Source organism: Periophthalmus magnuspinnatus, chromosome 7 (genome assembly GCF_009829125.3).
Source record: "Periophthalmus magnuspinnatus isolate fPerMag1 chromosome 7, fPerMag1.2.pri, whole genome shotgun sequence".
Taxonomy (NCBI): domain Eukaryota; kingdom Metazoa; phylum Chordata; class Actinopteri; order Gobiiformes; family Gobiidae; genus Periophthalmus; species Periophthalmus magnuspinnatus.
In genome coordinates this window covers 19,383,522-19,402,571 of record NC_047132.1, presented here as the reverse complement: position 1 = coordinate 19,402,571, position 19,050 = coordinate 19,383,522, and the positions used below count along the sequence as shown (strand labels likewise).

The window sequence follows — 19,050 nt, the reverse complement described above, 5'->3', positions numbered from 1 at the left end:
AACAATTCTAATAGGAAAGTGAAGGATAAAGTAAAGAAACCAGCAGAGCAAAGTCTTTTTTCGAAAGTTAATTAAACTTTTTCTGCCAATCTGGAGCCATTGTTCTGGTCTAAGATAACAGCGTCTTTATCATGGTATTGAAGAGTGCCCGCTGCATGTCCATTATGGTTCTCATCAGAAACTGCCTCTGGGACGATAGACCTCTGGAATAGTTTAGCACTATCCCCATTACAGCTTGAGTTCAGTCGCTTTCACATCACGGCTACCTTGAGTACAGTAGGAGTGGCAGTGGGAACGCACCCTCAATCTATAAGTAACTTTGTGTCATAGTTTTGGAGAAAAAAACATTTATATTTCAGTTTGCTTGACTTCTATTTATCAAGCCCTGCATTATTAATGGGGGCACAGTTCTCTTGGCAAGCATAAACAAACACAGACACACTGAGATGATGTGGATGAGGAGGGTGTGTCTCCTGCTTGTCTCCTGGAGCAGAATGCCTGGCCTGCGTCTCCCTCAGGAGTCTGAAGGAGGAAGTGAAGGGGATGCTGGGAGATCCCGCTGACAGCAGATGAGACAACTTTTCAACTTGAGAGAGCAGCTGCAGTCACAGCGCCACTCGAGGTTGGACCCCGCCCGGCCCGACCTGATCCCTGTGTGTGTGTGTGTGTGTGTGGAGGTGCCATACACTAGGGGCCAATGGGGGCCGCTGTGTGCCTTACCAGTGGAAACGCATGAGAGATTTTGCCGTCGGGGGGCAGCTTAGCCCCAAAGCCGTAGGCAGGGAAGAGCTTGTCACTGTCGTAGTCCTGGATAATCTCGCCCACTGCTTTCAGGGCCATGGCGTAAGCGTTCATCTGGTACGGGCTCATATAATGCAGAGAGGTGGGCTGTGAAGGATTACCTGGAAAAACAAACATATAAACATGTATGAGAAGTGCATTATGACATTTTTTATCTGCTACGAGATCTGCATGAAACGTACTGGCATTTGGAGCTGGGACATTGCCTCGAGAAACAAGAAAACAACTAACCCATTCATGTTTTTCATTTCAAAGGGGTGAATACAATTACGTAACCAAGCAACACACTGGGATAATGTGATAGAAATCAGTCACTGCCAGATGTGTGGATTTGGAGATATGTTTACTCAGCTATGTGTATTCAATCACTGATACCATGAAATTCATGATGAAAGTCCTCTTCAATCTAATATTGTAACTCAGTAGTATCCAGAAAACTTCAAAACTGTTTACCAGATGTGAAATGTACTTTTTCGTGCAGTTTAGCCAGTGCTGATCACGGCACAATAGGCAAATATCACGTTCATCAAGCTCCCATTTTAACGAACAACTGACATGAACAGTGCGCAATAAGAAAACTCCAGATTTTGTAATAGCTAATCATAGAGACTGAAGCAAATTAACATGTGTTTGTTCCTAAAATTAAAAAGAAAGTTATTTGAAGTAATTAAAACAAATACTAATAGTGATTATTCTGTCGCTCCATTTTCACAGTTAAGGCTAATTAAAAAAGCCCAAGTATAATTATGTTATTATTCTGACTAAAAGTTATGAGCAAAATTATAGATTAAACTATAAAATTATAAAATGAGAGCTTTAAATCTCCAATGCGTAACATTTCAGCCAACATATGCCACTGTGAGAGGACTTGCTTGTCAAAGAGGCTTGTAACTTGTTAGTACGGAGAATGTTTCGAAGTACGCGGCAACTACCAGAAGTACTACATGGTGGGCCCTTAATGCAATACATAAATATGTCATACATTTATTTATTTATTTTTACCACTGTTTGATGGCTGTATTTAATTATAAAGCATTTTATCATCCACAAACAAGGAAGTAATGCTGGTGCGGTGTTAGCATGCTAGTTGTTGCTAACAGTGGCGTGACGGAAAAACTCCAAACCTGTCAAGATCCCAGTTTGCTTCGTGTTTTTGTGCTGTTTTCCCTCTCCCTTCTGTGTCAGAGCCAGGAGCTGGGCGGAGACTCAGGCTCCTCCCATGCACTAATTGCCAATTAAGCTGCACCTGGGGAGGACAAAGGGAGCCAGGACCTGACACTCAGCGCCAGATCGTCTGTGTATTCACAGTGGTACAGCTCTGCTCGGCTCAGTCTCTTGTTTTTGCATTTTGACACTCATTTCTACATTGCATGTTTTTGCTCCTCATCAGATCCCGCTCCCTGGACCTACTCAGCTCCTCTGTCTCTGACCCAGCTCTCCACGACCTGTACAAACCTCACACCCTCTGATCCAGCTCACCTCTACCAGTACTGCTCACCTCATCTCTGACCCTGCTGCCCACGATCTACTCCTTGACTACTGCAAACAACCCCGCTCAACTATCATTGTCAAACTATTCCCCGAGTTCTGTCTCTTTGGTCCCTCATCAGTCATTACAACAAAAACTCACGCTTGAAAACTTAAGTATATATTTTGGGAATCTGTACTTTTACATTTTACTCTTTATGTACATTTTTAAACAGGTACTTTAATACTTTTACTTAACTGGATTTTTTCATTTGATACTTTTACTTTCAGTTGTGTGTTTTGTTTTTTTGTTGGTTTTTTTGCTCTAGTATCTGTACTTTTACTTGAGACAATTGAGTACTTCATCCAACACTGGTGAGGAATAACTTAATATTGCATAATAAAAATCAAATAGTTAGTAGTATCACACATGTCAAAAAGATACAATGTCATTAAAGTATTTTACCTTGAATATAAGGTTAATACCCTGGTGGTGTGAAACTGCTTTAGTTCAAGAAATATCTAATTTAATACTTGACAAGCCATTTTTTATTTTTTATTTTTTTGACCTGCTACTTGCTGTGAAAAGTTTCCGGGATGGCCTAGATTACAAACATCAAAAATCTGACAACAATGTAAATATTCATCATTCTTTTTTTCAAATACATTTCTGCTCCACTTTTATTTATTCTCTCCATCACTAGAACAAAGGATGAAAAAAAACAACACACTCTGATTTGATTATGCTTGATGGCTGCATGCTACAGTCACACCTCCCGCTAATACATTTGAATACTAATCAAAACCCGCTCCCCACAGTGCCACAGGTGCTCCACGTGCTATCGGCCGCCGAAAAAACCCACACATTAACGGGGCCCTGAACGCACCGCACGGCTCACCGCTTCTCTCAGCGGGCGACGCTAACCCACAGCTCTATAGAGAAAAGATAAAAGCAGAGGTGCAAACAATAACATGCACGCAGATGCTAAATGACTGTACACGCCGTCACAGTTATTACAGAAACAAGAGCCGATCCGAAAGAACTCGGAGAATGGGAAAAGGGATGTAAATGAAAACAAAAGAAGTGAAGCATTCAGAGGTAAAGTGGGTGGGAGAATGAATCTTTTATGCTGGCAGGTGGGCTATTAGGTCAGAGATGGAGGACTGCGCACAAAGCGAATCAAACCTGTTGTAGTGAATGTTTGGAGCTGATAGAAGTTTGAAAATTGGAAATGAGTTGGTTTGGGGACATTCGCTTACAGTGTGGCTTCCAACTTTTGCTTTGAAGTTATAATGATTATTGCAGCATGCCAGATGATTTATCTATGATTTATCTTATGAAAAACACTTCTGCACATGTTTATTTTAATTTGATGTATACTTGATGACGAAGCGTGCGTCAGGGATTGAACAGAAACACAGATTTTGAAGTGTTCAATGTAACTTTTGTGCTTATCACTTGGTTTTCCTGGAATATTCTACAGTAAGGCATTAAACGTATCTGTCTTTACAGGTCAGATATGTGGAATTGCGAGCTCATTCACCATTAGAATGCATTTGTTTTTTTAAAGATGTGGAAAAAACTCTAAACATACCCCGTGCTGCCCCTCAAAAAAAGAACGAAAAAGACCAAGGTGGGCCAGCCAATATAAAAACGCCGATGCACTGAGCAATACAACCCCGTACAAGGCCGTCGGAGCTAGAACTGTCCCAGCCCTAACGAAACAAACAACTAGTCAGCACACCAGGGCACACACTATTTAAAAGCTCCTGGGTGCGGGAAACAAAAAGGACCAGGAGCAAAACTACAAAAAGAATACTTCACTAAATATATACAAAAAATTGGCAAAAATTCTAATTCAACTAATGACTAACTAGAAATATGGTGTGAAATTTGATTCACAGCATCCACTGCAGCAGAAACTCGGAGATATGCATACTTTACAACACAGAGCTCAAGTGGTGCCGGCAAACACAGAGTGAAAAGTAAAGGAGGAACAACACGTGGAAAAAGCCCTCTCTGCTTGTGGATAGCCAAAGAGGGCTTCAATAGATCTAAGAGAGCTAAAAAACAGGACAACAGGGAATCTGAACCCAGAAGGAAAGGTGAGAACTATTCCTTACACAGCGGGTGTGTCTGAAAAACTTCAGAGAATTTTCAGACAGCATGAGATTCCTGTCTCTTTCAAACCCACAAACACTTTAAGACAAAAACTGGTTCACCTTAAGGACAAAACCCCGAGCCATAAACAAAGTAATGTAGTCCTTTCCATTCAGTGTAGTGAAGAGTGCAGTGAGCGTTACATTGGAGAAACTAAACAGCTTCTCCATAAGGGGATGTACCTACACTGGCGGGAGAGTTCCTCTGGACCCCAGTCCGCCGTGCATCTCTATGTCAAAGCCACTAACCAGTCCTTTGAAGATAGTGAAGTTCAGATCTTAGCTAGAGAGGGGAGTTAAAGAAGCTATTTTTGTTAGGAAAAAGAATCCTGAGGGGCCTAAGACATCTCTCCCCCATCTACAACTCCACCCTCAGACCCAGAACAATGAGAACAATAGCAGGGTCGTTAAGGGCTGAATAGGTTAGTCTCATCTGAAACTGGAGACAATAGATATTTACAGTTTCAGTGTAGTTAGCTCCTCCCTTCAGATAGATATAAGGCAGTCTCCACCAGCAATCTGACCAGAACTGAAGAAGATGATTGGATGAGCAGCTAAAGTGTCTTAACTCTTACAATGATTTGTCCAGTTGACATATTTAAACTTCATCTTTTGCAAATAGAAATAAGAAAAATATAAGTGAAAATAGGACTAACTTCTATGATCTAAAACTAGGAAAAAAAACACTACCAGAATATGCGCAATTTAAAATATATATACTGTACAGGGGAAAAAGTTGCACCTTTAACTCTCCTCTCAAACCATTTCTTTTTTTTTTTCTTTGGCTAAGATCTGTACCTCACTATCTTCAAAGGAGTGGTTAGTGGCTTTGAGATGGGGAATATACCGGCATTTTTGTTAAGAAAGACAATCTATTTTTGAACAAAGGAGAATGAGGGGCTTAGACATCATTTATCCTCATTTATAACTCAGACCTAAATCAAAAAAGGAAAACAACAGGGCTAACCAGTATGCTAAAACATATGAGGGCAACCATTAGGGGCCTGAATGATTACGCTAAATATGGATCAGTGTTCACCAGTAATCTTACCAGAACTGAAGAAGCGGCTTGGATGAGCATCTTCAATCAATCAATAACTTTTGTCCAGTTAACAGATTTGATTATTTTCTTTTACTATGGATCATACCTGGATGATTGGGGGATTACACAGAGGTAAAAAAGTGTCCAAATGTAACACAGGAGATGGATTACCAACCAGATGTTTTTGCACATTTACTATAAATAATTGCTCTATAAAATCCCTTTAGGAGTTAAGACTAATTTTATACTATCATAATGAAATCTACATGCTAAAGTTCAGACATAAAAACTACACTGGAGCTAAGCGTTACATTCAGCATATTGTTAAACTGAGCAGTGACATGTTGTAACCGCTCCACTCTGTGTTTTTAAAGTTTGACTGCATCTCCAGCTCCAGTTTCAATCTCACATTGAAGAGTTCCCAAAGTCTGATTTTCATTTGATTTGTCTTGTCTTGTGCTGTGACAGTGACAGCTCCCTCAAGTCAGAACATTGCATATGTCCCTGTATGAACTGGTTCTTCTCCATGTCACTATTGCAGCAATCATCCCCATTACCGGAAGCGACAGACATCCGCAGTCACTTACCATTGGATGCTGTGAAGTCAATAGCCACTGTGAAGTTGAGCTGTGTTCTGGAGCAAAGAGAGAATAAAAAATTTAAATGGTTAAAAAAAAAATTACATACCCAGTAAAAAAATCAAATAACTAGCTAAAGTAGATCACAAAAACATCTGATGGCATGTGTTATGTTTTATAATAACTCTAATAACTTTCAAACGCTATTTCCTGATCTGATCTGATGTTATAATGTAGTTTTCTCATCAAAAACATCACTGGAGTTGTGTTTTGTTTCATTCACATATGCTTAACACACAAATCCTGCATATTCTTCTCTCGAAACGCTCTGTTCCATCTTGTGATGCCATGAGGTAATACAGGAAGTGCTCCACCGTGTTTTTAAACTCCATACAGCTTCACTAGAATTATTTGGATCATTTCAGCCCTGGAACTGCCAATCTCTACTGAAAAAACGCTAAAACGTAGCTGAAACTTAAAAACTACCGCTTCACGACATCACAAGGTGGAACAGAGCATTTTGAGCTTTGGAGATGTAAACTAATAATAAGGTAAAGGCATTATAACATGGCTTACAGCTCACAAGAGTCAATTTTGCATAATATAGGACCTTTAAAAAAATCTCTTCCTACATAAATTTCCTCATCAAAACCAGCGCAGTCAGGAACAATCCAAAATGAATCCGATTACTCGATGATGGAACTGTATACATGACATTTCAATAATTTGATAACGCCAGAAATCAGATAATGATCAGGTTTTTGGTGTGCAAGTACAGCAAGTGATGGTACATGATCTATTACACTCTATGTGCTCAGTCCTGAGTCTGTCTACGGGTAGCGGTTCAGTGTCTCATTAGTATGGAAAGCCAATATTTTCCTCGCCATTTTGGAGATCTAATTAGCCAGCGCAAATTAAACCAGTAATTAAAAGTGAGCGCAGTGAATAAATTAGTTATTTACAAACAAGAATGAACAAAAAAAGGCATTATTCCCGACAGAGAACTTATATAAACTGGAATCTCACAATGGGATGTGTGGAAATTGAAATCGTGAACACATTGCACAGACCCAAGCTGCTAGAGATTCTGGGTGTGTAGGAAGTTTGTTAAAATTCCACTCACCCCCCACGGATGAAGTCCACAAAGGTGTATTCTGACTCCACTTTGAAGGACAGGAGTGTCACCTGGAACATAAAAACACTATTGCCAAGAAAGTAAGACAATACAACGTAAACATTTACTTTAATGATTTTGGAACAACGTTGGTGACAACAAAAGAGCAGAGTGGGATAAGACAGAAAAGTACTTGATGTGTGACAGTGTTATTTACGTAGGTTGGGTTCATGTAACATCAAGCTAAACTTTCCAAAGCTACTTGTCAAAGCCTGATCTTGTCAGAACTCAGAAGCTATGGGCAGGGTCTGGATGGTACTTGGATGGGAGATACGGTGGGGCATCTATGGCAAAACTGTTGCTGTGTCCTTAGGCAAGACACTTCATGAGTGCTTACCTCTGCCTAGTATGGACTGAGTGAATAATGCGTGAAACTGTGAAGCGACTTTAAGTGTCTTGAAAAGCACTATATACTGTAAGACTAACGCATTATTGTTATTATTAAACATTTAAAGTTGAGGTGGATGGGCAGTTAACATTTCTATGCAATATTTTTTAAGATCTTTTGACCACGTTTGAAGTGAATATCACCATTTTTGAGCCTATCCAAATGAAACAAAACAGGTATAAAGTCTCTTTCAGCAAAATAAAGTAAAGTTGAATAATTTTCTCCCAATAAAACATTGTTCTCTTGCACAGCATATGATTATTATCTTACAAATTGGATCTGGTCTATGTCACGAAGGTTTGAATATGATGGGTATTTCTTTCAAAAGTAATAATTGCTCATACAGTGACCCCTATCCTTTATCTGAAATTACATTTTCAACCTAAAACTTATGAGTACCAATATGAAATGATTTGGGTTTGTCGTGTTCTATTGTTACAAACTTTATGAAGATTTTTTAGCAATAGGTAAATCCAGATCTTTTTTTTTTTTAGTTAAAAGTTTGGCCTGTTTTGAGCTTAGTCTAAAATTGTGATTCTTAGCCATAAGACTTGGACCATGAGCGCCACCTTGAGGGCCACATAAATAATATAACATTGTTTCCAGGTCACTTTGTATTGAAAAAGTTTGTCCCTGATATAAAAGAGCTAAGAAGCATTAGTCCAAAAATCCCATTCTTTTGAGTACTTTCAAAGCAAACTCATTTAGACCTTTGCGTTTGTGTGTAGTCGTGTTGTCCAAAGATACCAGACATTCGTTAGAAATGCCAGACAGTGTACTCTTTTCACTCTCCATGAGTAGTGCATCAATAATAGAGGTCTTCTAAAACGCAACAAGGTGATTTGATTAAAAATACATTGGCCAAAATGTATCTTTGTATGGCCTTAAATGGACGTATGTAGTTTCACAATAATGGATTACGTTATACAACAAATGATAAGGAAATGAAATAGTTGGAGTTTTATCATGCCTTTTCATCATTATGTCTTTTCATTAGTCACTATTTATTTAGATTTTCCAGTATGCTTGTTGATGAACACATGCGCTGTCATTAACCCAGTGACAATATACATAATTTGCAAAGCACTGCCCAGGCAATTATATATCAAGGGCTCTGGTGCTTCTGAAATCACTGAGTTTCATAATACTAAAAATTAGCTTTATTCTGTTGGAGAGAGTAGTGTGTTTGTGTTTGTTCACTGATCCAAAGCTTGGCAGTTCAAATCCCGCTCGCGACATAAACATCATTAGTGGCGCAGGCAGATCCACTGACCCACAGGTTGGCGGTGCGATTCCAGCTCCCACAGATGAATAGTGTCGTTCTGTCCTTGGGCAAGACACTTAACCCACCTTGCGTCTGTATGAATGGGTGAGTGGTTCCTTTGAGTGTCTTGAAGGTCTAAAAATACAACCATTTACCATTCCTACAAATTCAAAATGTCCAGTTTGTAATAATGTGGTTTTTATTACATTTGTAAACCAGTTTGTTTGGATTAGATTTGGATTTGGGCATTGCTTTTCACACTAGTATGGTCAAACTCCACTTATCCCATGTCTCCAGAGGTATCAGCCCGGTTTCCAATTAGGTTTATTTATAATTGTGGTTCTTGGAGCATCACAGCTTTAACTTTTTCATTTTTTATCTTCTGGCTCCTGCGCAAAATATATACTCAAATGATTTCACCAAAACATGTATTTGTACTGTCAAAAGAAAGAAACAAAGCAAGAACTTATTGAGAGCTTGTTTTGTCAGTTCAACCTTGAATTTAACACAAAAAAAAAAGATCTTATCTAACCAGCAATATTTGTACATCAGAGCGAGCTAATAATTACAAAACTCCCCTCAAAGCTGTCTATTGTCTGATGCCCAAAGTTTACGAAAGCAAAAGTTTGAATCGAATAGACAAAATAAGAACTGACAATCTCAAGAACAACATAATTATCCACTCCAGGGCTCCCCAAATACCTCTGTCAACATAATTAAAGTTACTCACTGTTTGTGCTTCTCTATATAAGAACACACACTGCCAGGAAATTATACCAATCAGAAAAGGTAACATCCAACTCTCTTCACTGTGACACTACACTTATAAGAATAAGAATAATAATGTCATGGATTTATATAGTGCTGTTTTGAACAAGAAAATGACTATATCACTCCACACATTCGGCATAAGTATCAAACTATAGTATCAAACTAAATGATGGATATGGCTAATGATCTGCACCAACTGCCTCTCAAACTACTACCAATCAGTCATGGAAAACATTATAAGGTGGGTTAAGTGTCATGCCCAAGAGCACAACAACGGTGCTCGCTAGCGGAGTAAAAAGGCGCATTAAACCGGGGCGAGGGGGCTTTTTTACTCTCACACACCTGGAATACTGCCTTGAAAAAGTCTGACTGCAGATGGCACTGTCGTCCTGCCTCCACTGGTACGAAAACAGCGCCAAAACTTGTTTAAATCAGCGACCGGACAGCGACCGGACACAGCGCCATCATGTGACCACTCTGAGGAAGACCGCTAGTGAGCAGTTGAAATGTTCAGGTATGAAAACAAACTAAAGCTTGGTCTGAAAAAAATATTCTATTAAAATGATCCGAAGACCAGATGAACCTCTTTGGATTAACAAATTAGTGCCGTTGCCAAAGGGATAAACAATTCCAAACTAAATATTCAGTCTTTGGAAGGGTGAAAAGTACTCAAAACACAGCTTGTACTCAACAGTCGTGCCACTTGTACAGCTGTTATAGCCCTTATATTGTAAATGAAGTTATTTGAACATGAACATTTGACAAGTATAAGAATTTTAGTGAAATGATAAACTAGGAAAAACACCTGGGTTTGGAATTGTTTATCAAATATCTATTAAAAGGTCCATATTACATTGTTTTCTGATCTATGTTATAATGTTTCCTCATCACAAACATACCTGGACACATGTTTAACACACGAACTCTGCATATTTAGGCTGAGCTCTTCTCAAACAGAAAACACTCTGTTCCACCTTGTGATGTCATGTGGTAATACGGGAAGTGCTCTATTGTGTTTTTAAACTCCGTACACCTTCACTAGAATTATTTGGATTATTACAGCCCTGGAATTGCCACTTATCTCTCCTGAACTAAAGGTCAAAGGTAGCTGTTAACTTGAAAACCACCACTTCATGACATCATAAGGTGGAACAGAGCATTTTGAGCTTTGACAGACTAATAATAAGGGGTTACTCTGAGTGAATGAAACAAAACACAACTCCAGGTATGTTTTTGAGGAGGTAACAACATTATAACCTGGCTTAAAGCTTAAAGTTTTGTGTAATATAATAATGTAAATCAAATGTTCAAGCCTTTTTTTAGAATACATTGTGAAAATGCACATAACAGGTGTTCATAACGTTGTGCCTGAAGTCCACGCAAGGCTTCAAACACAGATCTTACTCGCGTCAGCTGCAAAGTGTCCAAAAAATGTCAAAACAAGTTGCAAATATACTCACCGTCCCGGAATTAATATATTTCTTCTTTTTGCCCTTTTTCTTGGGATTCAAAACCTGCGGGGAGACAGAGCAAAGACTGATTGAGTGGGTACTTGTAGAAGCACTTCATACCTTGGCCGGTGTTTAATAATGAGCATGAATAATTCAACAGGTCGTGGAGGATGGCGTTTTGTGTGCAAGAAGGGAGGAGGGGAGCGGAGATGGACCCGGGTGAGCAGATTACACTGTCCCTTCACATTCTTGACTCTATCTGTTTGAAGGGGGGGGGGGGGGGGGGGGGGGGGGCTCATAAACAGCCTCATCAGGGGATCCCATCTTCGTTTGCTCTGATGAAAAAGCAGCTATAGATTTGGTAATTAAAAGCCTATAGAGGGGAATGTATTTTGACTTTCCAGGGGATTAATTAATTAAACGCTTGCTTGCTTGCTGCTGTGATGTTGCATAGAGTACAAATAATGCGTGGCAAATCGCAGCTAGCAAAGAAATGGCATTAATATTACTTTTTTAATAAGTATAAAACTGTTGTGCGGTACAATATTGACACAACATGCAGTACTCTTTTTTCATCTTTGAAGTGGGAAGATTGGTCTCTCACATTTTTTAATTTTAAATGTAACTCCTCGCGGTTTAAATCACATCAGTTTGATTGCATTATCTTACCAGAGATGCAGCAATAATCTCTATTTCATGGTATTACAATATTAGAAGTCCCTTTACACTTTGTTTAAATGATAATACTATTTAAAACCCACTTAAAAACAACAACAACCCCATAAAGTGCGATTAAAACCACAGAGCCTATTATCACAAAAAGGCAGATGAACTCAACATGTGTCACTATTTTCTAAAGGTATTCAAAAAGTAAAGTCAGTACAGAATAGTGTGCGTGTGTGGAGGGGGTCAGAAGAAATAGGGTTTTTCAGATGATAAAGGTTACTCAAGCGTGCGTGAATCACTCAAGATACAATTGCAACTGAGTTAATGAAGAGAAGCCATGGTTAAAAGCTCTTTAAAAAATCGTGCGTACTGTGCAAACACTTAAACACAAAGTAGCATTTCTAACACACCATTATAATGTCATAAAATGCTGATATTGTTAAACACAGGCAGAAAAAACACACCCTATTGGCGTTTTTCAGATTCTAGAGAGTGATGATGACATACTCCCAGATGATTGGCATGAGTCAGTTTTCCTATTAATTGCAATTTTCCATCAACTATCCACAAGGTAGCAAAAGACGAAGTTTAAATCTGTCAGCTGGACAAATCGTTGTAGGAGTGAAGACTTTTCGCTGCTCATCCAAGCCGCTTCTTCAGTTCTGGTCGCTGGTGGACACTGCCTTATATCTATCTGAAGGGAGGAGCTAACTACACTGAAATTGTAAACAGCTATTGTTTCCAGTTTCAACCTTTAATGGCCCTCCTATTGTTCTCTTTTGTTTCTTTTACATACTGTACTTAAAGACTTACTACTTTAGATAGATATGGATGGATATAAGGCAGTGTCCACCAGTAATCTGACCAGAACTGAAGAAGTGATTTGGATGAGCAGCGAAACATCTTCACTCCTACAACGATTTTTCCAGTTGACAGATTTAAACTTTGTCTTTTGCGATGGATCAGACCTGGACAACTGAGGGATTACACAGATATCCATAAGGTATATTTGCACATGTTGAATTTAGTTATTTCTCTTGACCCAAACCCTTGCTACTGCAGCAAAAATCTCCATCTGCATCTGTATAAAACATTATTGCTGCATTTCAGATGACATCACAACATTCTATAGGCCAATAATGTTTAATACAGATGTGGGTAGTTAAAAGGAATATAGCTCAAATGCATATTTTTCTTGTAATATAGTCAGTTTTGGGGTCTAGTCACTAATAGGAATGATCAGGTTCAACATTTGTGCATTTACCTTTCAGATATTTCATGGTAAAGCATAATGTAAGTATAATTAATAGGAAAATCTAGCTCTTGCCCCCATCTGAGAGTGTGACATCACATACTAGAGTCTGAAAAACATCAGTTGACCTATAGAACGTTGTGAAACCCACCAGTACAATCCTGTGTCATCTGGAATGTCTCAGTGTAATAGCTCTGTGGCTTGGATTTTATTTCCATCTAATGACATCCCAGAGGCTTCATAAAGTTCAAAAATCTGGACTTTTAAAAATATATTGAACCACAAAGTTCATGTCCACATTTCTCACATAAGCTTTATATTTTATGACAGCATCTGCCTCTAATCATCTATTCACACCGTGTGGACTCATTTTGGAGGAGAATTTACTAAACAATAAAAGCTTTGATGCAGCTGCCACCTGTCATATGTACTGTACTGGTCTTTTGTCTGAGATCAGGGGAAGTGAAATGCTGGCAGTGAGGATGTTTTGTGACACAAACCTCTCATTTTCTACTTTGAAATGTTCACCTTTGTAAAATAGAAAGGCAGAAAAGGCAAATAATTTGGGCACTTTTTGAAGGAGAAAGCTGCCAGAAGCTGTTAGCGTTTGCAGCAAGTGATGAAGCCACTTTTTAAAACGTGGAAATGATCAAAGTTGAAAATGATGAAAAGGTCTGGGGGAAATTTGTAGAGGTGAGGAAGAAAAAAAAGACAATTTGCATGAAATTATTTGGAGAGAAATGAGATAAAAGGAAATTGGAAGTCTTTTGGTGAAAATGTGCACGATGAACACCTTGTACACATAAGAATATATAAAATATTTCCAAATGTTACCAATTAAGACTTAAGTGATAGTAATGGTTTTGCTGTTTCCTCCATTATATGTATTAATCTCCATATTCCATATATATTTTGCATACTTCCAATAGCTTTAGAATGAGGGCGACATTCTGAAGTAAACAATGGGGCGAGTGTTTGTCCTCTGATCCAAAGACGGTAACTGCTCTCAACGTAAACATCATGGTTTGAGCTGGCAGATCCACTGGCACACAGGTTGGCCGTGCAATTCCAGCTCCCATAGATGAATATTGTCATTGTGTCCTTGGGCTTAATATAGCTGAACTGCTGCTGCGTTCAAAACAGGAAGTCATCATGGGTGCACTTCTGCCTGCATTGACTCGGCCCCTGTCTCTGTAACTGCTGCTGTCAGGTTCATCAGTTTGGTCTTAAAATGTTCATATTAACCCGCTCTACATGATTTTGGTATTTTTGTTTTGCTATTGTGTCCGTAAATCTAAATATGAACATTAATAAGAGACAAATCAGCTGCCTTCTTTCCCTGAGGTCACTCCTGTTAGCATTAGCAACAGGTTTAATTGACCAGCGGTGCAGATGGGCAGGGGTGTTACCTTTAGCACCTTTGCTCTTTGGCTGCTATGATACTCGTGGTCAGAATTCCAAATATGAAACTTCGACCGCTACTATAACTTAAGCCTCGATGTGCTTCATTTGACTGAAGCTGAACGCTATGGGTGACGTCACTTAGTCCACTTCTTTATACAGTCTGTGTCTGAAACCCAGCTATAGCAATGGGTTTATGGGTTCTATTAGTGTCCCTTTCATAATCTCATTTATATTGGCGTGAATGTATCTCAGTTTCTCTAAATATCAGCCCAATGTGTACAGTGAATACATTTACATCATCAGAAAGAATGAGCTGATTAGAACAATCTGTAACCCAGTATTTGTTATTTTGTGTGTGTTACATGCATCAACAGAAATCTGATCATCATAAACACCTGGTGATATGTGTAAGTTATTCAGTGGATTTTAGAGAAACTGCTCTATTTGGAAGACAACTTTAAAACTTTCAAACTTTAACATGTTAATTTTCCTTTTTTGGCACATCAGTTTACCCCATTTTCACATTTATCCTTGTCAAAGTCCAATGAGGTTCATTCTGTCTTCCGTTAATTTATTTTAATAGATTCTTTTTCCAGACCAAGGTTTAGTTTGTTTTGATACCTGTTTTGACAGTTTCGACTGCTCACTTCTTCTTCAGAGTGGTCACGTGATGTTGCTGTGATGTGTCAGCTTATTTAAACAGGTTTTGCATCTGTATTTTAAACTGGGACGAGGGAGCTTTTTTACTCTCACACACCTGGAATACTGTCCTGAAGAAGTTGGACTGCAGAAAACTGTCTAAATCAGCTGAATGGACACGTCACAGCGACATCACGTGACCACTCTGAGAAAGAACCGCTAATGAGCAGTCAGATATGAAAACAAACTAAACCTTGCTCTGGAAAAAGAATCTGTTATGATAAAATTTGAATAATAACTAATGATCAGATTTTGTTGTGCATGTAAACACCGTGTGATTCCCAGTTGCAGAAATTGTTCTAGTCCAAAAATACAAACGTCTGACCTCATACACGTTGAACTGGTTCTGGCCCCGGGATAGTTCTCTGTAGCTGGTGGTGAACTCCCCGATGAAATCATGACTGTAGACACACACACACAAAAACCAAATCAAAACCAAACATATTCAGACAAATCATTTATCTTTTCTCTCTGCATATCTGTCTGTCAGCACCTGCCTACTCCTGTCTCTCTTCCTCATATTCTGCCCAAATTTTCGCCCACTCTGCGTTAGGTAAAAGTCACACTCGAGTGAATCATTCTGTCAGAGCCTGTCCATATACAGGGTCCTACCTTCCATCTCTGTCCCAGTCGTACACGTCCACCTTCACCGTCCTGCAAAACACAAAAGATTCTTATTAAAATTTCTTCATCAGTGACCAGCCAGTCCCTTGTGCATTCAGTTTCAATCCAGAAGAGTATGGAATTGGACTGTACATCGTGAAAAACCTCTATCCAAACTTGGGACAATCCAACCGCAGCAGCTAATTTGTATCACGTTTCTTGTTTCATTAAAATCAAAATATATAAAACTTCTTGACATAGCTCCCATTCTTGGTATTATCACTTTAAATTAATTTCTAAATATTTTTTCCATAATTCAATTCAACTGTGCACAAATATGTATTCCATAAATGACATATAGTTTTAGAATGAAGTCGTGTTTCATTTTTTGGTATTTAACATTTATTTGAGTTTTTTATTTTATTTATTTATTTATTTTTTTCAGAGACAGTTCATAAAGATGTTGGCATAAAAGTAAAATGACACCTTTAACTTTACTTTCAATCTAAAAAATATATATATATATGCAGTTTAATGCTGTAATCCCAAGTGTGTCCTGTGGTGTGACATGAAAAATCTAAAAAGACAGTTATATAGATGAAATGGTTGTTTAATTCTAATGTTTAAAAGTTGGCATCATTTCTATGTAAAGCCTGAAAGAAGCGGCAGATGAGTTTGTTTAAATGAGTTTTTGTAACACACGTTTGGACTATTGTATTTTGTTAATGGTGTTTTATAAGCCCACTAAATTCTCGGCATTCTTTGTATGAAGGACACAATAATAAAGTCTAATTAAAATCAATCAAATATACAAAACACAGAAGGAGCTTGTTGGCCCCGTATGCACCAGGAAGAGCTCTGGGGTTAAGGGTTTAAGCTACAGGTCAAAAGAAACTGATTTTTTTAATTGTCTAGTATATTCTTTAAGATTGGACACTGACATAACTAAACTAACACTATAGACATATTAAGTCATTTATCAGAATTTTTTGACATGGAAAATTTGTAGTGAATGTTGAATGTGATGTTAAAATGTGTCATTTTAAAAGAATTACACAAAAAATGTTACAACCCTTATGATATGGCTTTCTTACAATGGTTGTAGAACGGACTTTTGGATTTTATTACATTGTGTGTCACACGGCAGGACATAAAAAAAAGCATCACACCCCCAAATCTCAAGTATCCATAACTTTTTTAACATGAAAGAAATAAGTTAGAGTTTGGTGTTTTGCTTGTTGATTCTTCCTGCTTGCTTCTTAGGCTTCTGTGTTGTCCATGCATTTTTCTGATTGGCTGAAAGACCTACACGTCGTTGTAAAGTTTTGTAAAGTTTTGTCAAATCGTGTGGTCTTGGCTGGCCAGATAACATGAAACACATACTTGGACGTATGTTTTTATAAGTCCAGTTCCATAGGCTCCAAGTAAAACAATGTGTGTAAATGTCTACACACTTTCCATAACTTAAAACACAATAATTGCACGCTTCCGATCTTGCCCCATAATCAGATTCCTAAAAACTACTGCTAAGATGAGCCAACAGTTCTTTAGAGGAAATCATTAAGGAGAATCATTAACTCAGTAGGGATATAATAATACTATTAGGGCTGATTGTCTTGAGACCTGCGGTTATATGCTTTCATAATGTGTCCAGCTGTTACAGGAAGTTACTCACCAACTTAGTCTCAAGTGCTTTAAAACAAGAGCTGCAATCTTAAAAACTGCACTTCACTTTTTTCACTTTTTTAAGTCTCGCAAGAAACTTTCCAGATTGGATTATTTGTAATGCTGTAATGGTTCTATTATTCATCAAATATGACAAAGTGATGATGGAAAAGTTTTTCTTTTGTTTACATAATGAGTCATATGTCGTAGAACTGCTTTTCTTGGAATTCTTGTGCGTTATGATTAAATAGGGTGAGGTATTATAAGTACATTTTACTTCAGTCTAAACTCATGTTATGTACAACCTTATACAAGTTGAATGTTTGATTTTGAATGTAATGATGGAAAAAAAAAAATAAATAAATAAATACAACATCAAATATCAGTGTTTTAAATAATACGTTTTATATTTTTTGTCTTCTTGTGACAGAGACAAGTATAAATATCTCAGTGTTGTTAGAGGTGACAGGAGAGGCACATGAATCAACTTTGACAATAGAGTTTCAAGTCAAAGGGCCTGTACCTCATTTCAAAACATGCGTCAGGAACATGTTTGAATTAGTGATAGGCATTTCCCCTCTTTTATGGGATTTGTAATTGTGAAGGAAGAGATTCCATCAGGTAGAGAGATGAAGATGATGATGGAGTTACAGACAGCAGGCACATACATGGTGTTTCAAGGATGTTTTTTCCCAGTACTTATAGCCCGAGAAGGGTCCTATATATTAACTCATTTTCCATAGCTGTTTACCATTAGTACACTGAGGTAGAATGCATGAGTAAAAAGATGCTTGCAGTCACTGAAAAGATGTATTATGATGTATCAACCTGAAAATGAAGAGCCGTATCGTGTAACCGAAGTAGCAGGTTCCAGTGTGGACGTCTTAAAATAAGCATCTGTCACCTCAATGCTTAAGACACAAAGTATTCCACACAAGGTTTAAAAGTACAGTAATAAAACTAAAATCATGCTTTCAGGATTTGAATCTTTTGTATCTGTTCATTTCAGAGAGCTGTTCAAAAGACTGGCTCTTTTAATATTTAATTCTATGACAGAAGCCAATGTGAGAACTCAATTAATCGACAAACTAATCACACAGAGGAATGACCACGACTGGGATTTGTTTGAAATGGTTCAAACTGAGAGAGAGTGGGAGAAGGTTAAACTTTGAAATGATACAGAATAGAAGAGTTGACTCATTCACAACCGTCTCATTACTAGTTTTATATTATTATATATTATACTAGAATATTTTTCCTCGCCCACTTTGTCCCGTCCACCACTGTGATATTGCTCCATGACACAGGATAGTGTACTGTCTGGGATAGTACCATGCAGTTGTTTCCTTACAGCTCTCCAATTTCTCGCCATTTGCATTTTTCTTGCAATTGAAAATATACCATGACGGAATCAAGTGTCAAGCAGTTGATTTCCCATGATTCTTAATAACAATGTGCCTGATTGAATGAAAAAAGTGACCCGAAAAACGCTCACTAAAATGAAAACAGTCTCATTTATTCTTTTTTTTTTGTTAATGAAAAGCTTTTATGTTACAATGGTTGCTGTAAAGAACAATTACCTTAACAAAAATTAATTAAAATCAAGTATTAGTGTTGTTGTCGTCTTCATAAGTGATTTTTGGAGTAAATTGATTCCATTTTTGA

At 38.0% G+C, this 19,050-nt stretch overlaps 1 protein-coding gene across 2 annotated transcripts in view; it reads right to left on the bottom strand.

Moving 5' to 3' along the window:
• The window catches only part of LOC117373448 (copine-9-like), a 145,687-nt gene that overhangs the window by 20,662 nt on the left and 105,975 nt on the right, over positions 1-19,050 (bottom strand). The window contains exons 11-16 of one of the 2 annotated variants that reach the window (XM_033969478.2): positions 15,730-15,771; positions 15,443-15,518; positions 11,106-11,159; positions 7,172-7,233; positions 6,058-6,104; positions 721-902 (exon numbers count right to left, since the gene is read on the bottom strand). In XM_033969478.2, coding sequence (XP_033825369.1) covers positions 721-902; positions 6,058-6,104; positions 7,172-7,233; positions 11,106-11,159; positions 15,443-15,518; positions 15,730-15,771 — 463 coding nt within the window. Of the gene's footprint in view, positions 1-720; positions 903-6,057; positions 6,105-7,171; positions 7,234-11,105; positions 11,160-15,442; positions 15,539-15,728; positions 15,772-19,050 lie in introns of both variants that reach the window. The other variant, XM_055222806.1, reaches the window with a different exon arrangement.